This window comes from Clarias gariepinus, chromosome 8 (genome assembly GCF_024256425.1).
Source record: "Clarias gariepinus isolate MV-2021 ecotype Netherlands chromosome 8, CGAR_prim_01v2, whole genome shotgun sequence".
NCBI classification, from domain to species: Eukaryota; Metazoa; Chordata; class Actinopteri; order Siluriformes; family Clariidae; genus Clarias; species Clarias gariepinus.
In genome coordinates, this window is record NC_071107.1 from 28,483,906 (window position 1) to 28,490,000 (window position 6,095).

A 6,095-nucleotide genomic window follows, 5' to 3' on the forward strand; every position below is an offset into this window, starting at 1 on the left:
ATACATAATTAATTTGAAAATTTTACATCCCAATTCCAAATTCCCATTCTACAGTCTTTCCATCAAAACCTTTTTCGTGGCAAAACCTTAAGACAGGATCTGAAACATGATGTGATTAATAAGGTTGAGGATTCCCTCCAGGCAACATGACATAACTTTAGAGCGTTTAAAAAATAAGGACACCCATTGGGTGTGTCCATCTTCATGAGAAGAAGAGTCCCGAATAACCGCCAGTTAAAATGAAACAAGCAGGAAGTATTTTGTTCAGCTTTACACGATGAATAAATATAAATGTGTACAGGACAAGAGTCCATGTTACCCTTAGGCAAGACCGTACCGTGCAGGGATCAGGTGTGGTGGTGGTATTATTATTATTATTATTATTATTAATAGAAGAAGTAGGAGAGGCAGCAGCAGCAACATATACATACTACACTATTAAATGTCGACCCCTAAGTGTTGAATGTTGCCTTGAGACAAAACTCAAAATTCCTAAAAATAGAAAAATCAATTAATAAAATGTCTGTGGATTTTATTAAAAAGTGATTGAATGTTCTATTTTAAGTAGATAAACCTGATGTATACCAAAGACAGTTACTGTAAATGGTGCTGTCTCACAGATGGAGGATTCGATCTTAGGTCCCTGTGGGTTTTCTTCCATCTTTACTTCTGTAAACATCCCTCCTCTCCCATAAGTTCTGTGAGTCTCCCGCAGAACCCTGATATATACGCACGTCCAATATGCCAATACGATATCCCTGAAACTGATCACATACTCCCTTTGTGCTAACCTTTCTCTCTCCATCAGTCCGGTTGTGTATCCTGCAGCACCATGACAGTGTCGCATACAAAAGGCACTTCTTCTTAAGATTCTGTAGTGTCCTCCTGCTTATAGCAGCATTACAAGTGATAGCTAGTAATAGTTTTGCTCACTGTACTGCTTCAACAACAATTTTTTCTATTGCCCTTGATAAGTTTAATGGTTTGTTTGAACTAATTGAATGAATTCTTTTTTAAGGTGTGGTATCTGCTGCTGGGAAGTGGATTGCCTCTGCTCAAAACTGTCCAGATACTCAAAGTGTACAGAAACCTGTTCTCTCTCAGATTATCTGTGTTTGGAATCTTCAAGGACAAAAAAAATCTGTGGTGTTCATATTGAAGCTAAATGTTTTCAGCTGTCCTACTTTAAAGTGTCCCTCTTCTTACTGTATTAATTTAAGGAAATGAGCAGAAACACAACATATAAAATATAACATATTTACTGCATTTTTGCAAAGCACTGTGGATAATTAAAAAATGTAGAAATCCGTGCACCTTAAATTACAGTCAAAATTTATAAGAAAATAAATTTTAAAAAAGTGAACATGTTTATTGTTTTCAGTGTAACTGGACACGACACTGCAAACGACCTAAACAGTAAAATTTATAATATTTTCAATTAATTAATATAAAAATTCAGTACCACTGTTTCAGGATTGGTCATGCTGGATTAGGGATTTGCAAAAATGTACAAAATGGAGAAAGAAAGAAAATGAGGACAAAATTCATAAATAGTTAAACTCATTGAGCATTATCAAATCTAAAATGCATTTAAAATGAATTCAATTCCGAGTATCATCTAGGCAATGCATCAGTTCCTCATTCGTCAGGTAAGCCGAGGGCTAAGAGTACAGGCAGTCCAGCTCCGGCCACCAGAGTGATGCTTTCCATTAACCCGAGTCCTGTGTGATGGTACGCTCCTGTTTCTGCGTGGTGGTGGACGTGACTGGATCTCTGCTGTCCTCTGCTGTTAATCTCAGGCATGACATGCACCGTAGCCACGTAAAGGAACGTCCCAGCGGAGACCAGCATGCCGATTCCTGTCGCACCCAGGCGGTGCTCTGACGATCCACCCGTCTACATAGGTTAAAAAAAAAAAAAGGTCATAAGAGCGACTTCTCGAATAATCCTTGACACACAGATTCTTATCTTATCTTGTGCTTACCCTGATCTTACATTGCATGCATGACTAGTCATATCAGCATGAGCTCCAAAAATAGGGAGAAATTTGAGGGTTTTTTTATCACGTTAAAAGAAGTAAAAAATAAACTAATAACAAAAGATCTGTTTACGTCAAGCTAGCTCTCCTTCATGTAGTATAGAAGTGCAGCCAGAACACATTAGTGTAGTATTAAATGTCTTACCGCAATAAGGATGAAGTAGGTGCTGATCGCTGTTAAAGGTGCTGCACATGAAAAAGCCAGCAAATGCTTCTGGACTGTGCTTCTCTCCAAACCTGCGTGCAAGAGAAACGAGACGAGGCCGAACGCCGCTGGAGCCTGGAGACAAAGTGACAAAGGAAATGTTCAGACTGTGCCTTACTGGAAATCCCAAAAAATTGTGTCAATATTTAAGTAAGGAAAGTTACTTCTATTCAGTCACACTGCTCAAGGCAATATTATAGCTGTGGCATTCAGATCATGCAAATAAACCATTAGTTCATATTTACCATAAACTACTTTAAATCTGGACTGAGTTTCTCACTAGTGTCTAAAACACTGTATTTAAACACAAGCACTTCCCTTTTAAACCGTTCTATCAGGGATAAAAAAAATGCAGACTGAAGAGTGTTTTTTTTTCTTTGCTGTTGAATGAATTTTTTAAATAATATTAACAACATAGCAAGCACTAAAATAATTGCTGCAAATTTGATTTTGGGAATTTTGATTGTGCAAAATAACAGAACACAGGTATGAGAGTAAAAGTCCCTATATAATCCACTGCTACACTCGTACACTTATCCCGGCGTTTCTCTAGTGCTTGGATACCATCAAGGTCGAATGTTTTCTCAGGGCGGCGGAACCATGTTCTGACTGTCTCCTTCCCATCTGACACACTGGCCTCCCAGGAACTCCCTGTTGGCGTCAATTTCTCCGTCGATTTTTCAAGAATCAGGTCTTCCACTTGCAAAACGTTCACAGGAATGAGTGCATTGCCCTCTGATCCAACTCGGCTGAGATAGTCAGTCATGGACACACGGCCACTTCTTTAAAATGTCTCATCACCACATGGTGCTTGAAGTATTTGGTTTTACTCTCTCATTAATGAGAAACACCTCGTTTAAATCTAGCATCTTATAATTTAGCATATTGACGCTGAGAAATTACCTTCTCTTTCCCTCTCTCTTTCTGTGTGTCTGTAGAGTAACACATGGCACTTCTGAGATACCAGTGGCCCTGACCCCTTCTGCCCTCTTGACCTGCTTGATTCTTCCTCATGCCCCCCTTCTGGTTAGAGTTCTCATCACATGGAGATCACTTGCTCCTGAGGATGCCCCATGTGGTCTGCTTGAAGATTTGATAAGTGAGTAAGGTTCCACTTTATATTTAGGATGACGACTCTCGACTGCATTGGTGCTACCCACTACACCACTGTGTAAATAACATTCCTAGAAAATATGTTTTTAAGGTCCTTAAAGGGAATAAGCATGTAAAAATAAATTTCGGGTTAAAAATATTTTTTCCCTTGTGAGAATAACAAAATTAGTCTTACCTTGTGCAAAATCACAGCAAAGAAGACAATGATCTGAACAGACACTTGAGACGATGCAACAGCTGCCCCAAGAGCCACACCATCAGCTACAGAGATGTCCAGATAGACAAGAAGGCAAAAACCTCATTAAATCATATTAACGTCAGGCCAAAAAAAGAAAACAACAACTCAGGAGATTTAAAATGACTAGAACTGGGTTAATAAACACATTATTATTAATAAAGGTGTATAAAGATTGGACTTTAAAGCAATTGAAAATGGCCAAGTGGTCTGGTGAGTTCAGACTGAACCTATTTTAGAGTGCTGGGAGCATCAGAGTAAGAAGTGAAGTGAGAAATGAAGCGATGCACCCATCATGCATAGTGGCCACTGTACCAGCCTATAGAGGCAGCGTTATGACCTGGTGTTGCTCCAGTTGATCAGGTCTAGACTGAATGTACAATACTGAATGACCAGGTTCTCTGATGCTACAGGCAAATTCTCGACTCAAATGGTGAAAGAGTGATTCTGTGAGCACGAGGAATCATTTTCACACACAAACTGGCCACCACATTGTGCACTATAATCAAAGCTAAAGGTGACTAAATAAAAATCTTATGGGGTGTGTGTTTTTTTTTTTTTTTGCCTAGGTAGACACACACACACACAGTGCAGACAACGTTATCAGACCTTATACACACCCTGGCAAAAGTATTGTCGCCTATCCAAATTGTAGGAACAACAAATAACTTAACTTCTAGTTGATCATTTGGAATCAGAAGTGGCTTATATATGGAAGGTAAAGGCCTTTACACTTATTTTACCAAAGCAAAATCTTATCAGGCCGTGATTTTAAATTATTTAATTAGGACAAAAAGGCCAGGCTTTGCTTGGACAAAAGTCTCGTCACATCTTTAAAGAATTCAACCAATCACAGATTAGAGCATCACCTAAAACAAAGACTGTAATTAACACATTCCCAGGTGTGTAGAAGTAGAACCCCAGCACACCCAACCTTCACTTGAAATGCATCCTGACCTGACAGCATGACAAGATTCAACCACAGACCAGTGCTGATCATCAAGAGCCTGAAGACCAAGTCTTCTGCTAAGGTGGTAGACATCTTTAATGTATCTAAATGTCAAGTGGAGCGGATAAGAAAAAGATTTGAAGAAACTGGTGAAGTTCATGACAGGCCCAGGTCAGGCAGACCACGAAAGACAACTGGTCATCAGAAATCCCTGCATCTACAAGAACAGTTTGTCGAATTCTCTCACACATTGGTCTCAATGGCAGAATTGAACAGTACTCAGAAACCAGCATTAAACAGAAGACAACAAAAAAATTGTGTTGCATTTGCCAAGGCCCACAGCTTGCAGGAAGAATGGACTGTGGAAAAGTAGCAGAAGGTTGATTTTTCCCATGAATCATCTATTGAACTGCATCCCAATCATCGCAAATACTGCAGAAGACCTACTGGAACCCACATGGGACCCAAGATTCACACAGAAAACAGTCAAGTTCAGAGGAGTAAAAAAAACATGGTAAACATGGTTTGGGGTTACATTCAGTATGGGGGCATGCGAGAGATCTGCAAGAATGGCAACATCAACAGCCTGAGGTATCAAGACATTCTTGCTGCCCATTACATTCCAAACCACAGGAGAGGGCAAATTCTTTAGCAGCTCCTTCTCATACTTTAGCCTCCACATCAAAGTTCCTGAAAGCAAAGAAGGTCAAGGTGCTCCAGGATTGGCCAGCCCACTCACCAGACATGACCATTATTGAGCATGTATGGGGTACGATGAAGGAGGAGGCATTGAAGATAAAATCAAAGAATCTTGATGAACTCTGGGAGTCCTGCAAGCATGCTTTCTTTGCCATTCCAGAGGACTTTATTAATAAGTTATTTGAGTCATTGCTGATGACTCCCATGACAAAAGAATATTTCTTTTTCCACTGCACCATGACTTTATATTTCTGTTAAGACTTTTGTGTAAGCAAAGTCTGACCTTTCTGTCCTAATTAAAGAATTAAAAATCACACATGATGAGATTTTATTTTGGTAAAATAAGCGTAATCTAGACACCTTTGCTTTTCATATAAGCCACTTCTGATTCCAAATTATCAACTTTTTTTTTCAATCCTCCACACCTTTCTTTTGGAAGTTTATTCCATTCCACTTGGTAAAACAGTTCGAGCTCGACCAGGTTAGATGGACAGTGCCAGTACAAAGTCATTTTCAGGTCTCTCTGGACTCCAGACAAACCGTCTCTTAGCTGGCTGCAATGTAGCTTTTAGTGAGTAATGGCTGAGAGTCTAAGAGGGCTGAGAGTCTGGCCGCTGTACCATATAGGCTTGTTTGGTGGAGTGCTACAGTGATGGATGTCCTTCTGTAAGGCTTCTTAATCTCCACAAGTGAACTCATGATCTCATTTATAGTGACCCTTGGGTTCTTGGTTACCTCTCTGACCAATGCCCTCCAATCCCAATAAATCAGTTTGGTTGGGCAGCCAGATCTGGAAAGACTATTTGTTAAAAGTTATTTGTTCCAAATTATTTCCATTTGAGAATGATGAAGACTA

The 6,095-nt window shown here is 39.6% G+C and overlaps 1 protein-coding gene across 1 annotated transcript in view; it reads right to left on the reverse strand.

Moving 5' to 3' along the window:
* Positions 1-1,243: 1,243 nt before the first annotated feature.
* LOC128529448 (zinc transporter ZIP9) overlaps positions 1,244-6,095 on the reverse strand; it is a 13,131-nt gene continuing 8,279 nt past the window's right edge. Inside the window, exons 5-7 of the mRNA XM_053502955.1 lie at positions 3,532-3,617; positions 2,184-2,318; positions 1,244-1,896 (exon numbers count right to left, since the gene is read on the reverse strand). Of these exons, the coding sequence (XP_053358930.1) occupies positions 1,639-1,896; positions 2,184-2,318; positions 3,532-3,617 (479 nt within the window). The 3' untranslated portion in view covers positions 1,244-1,638. The remainder of the gene's footprint in view (positions 1,897-2,183; positions 2,319-3,531; positions 3,618-6,095) is intronic.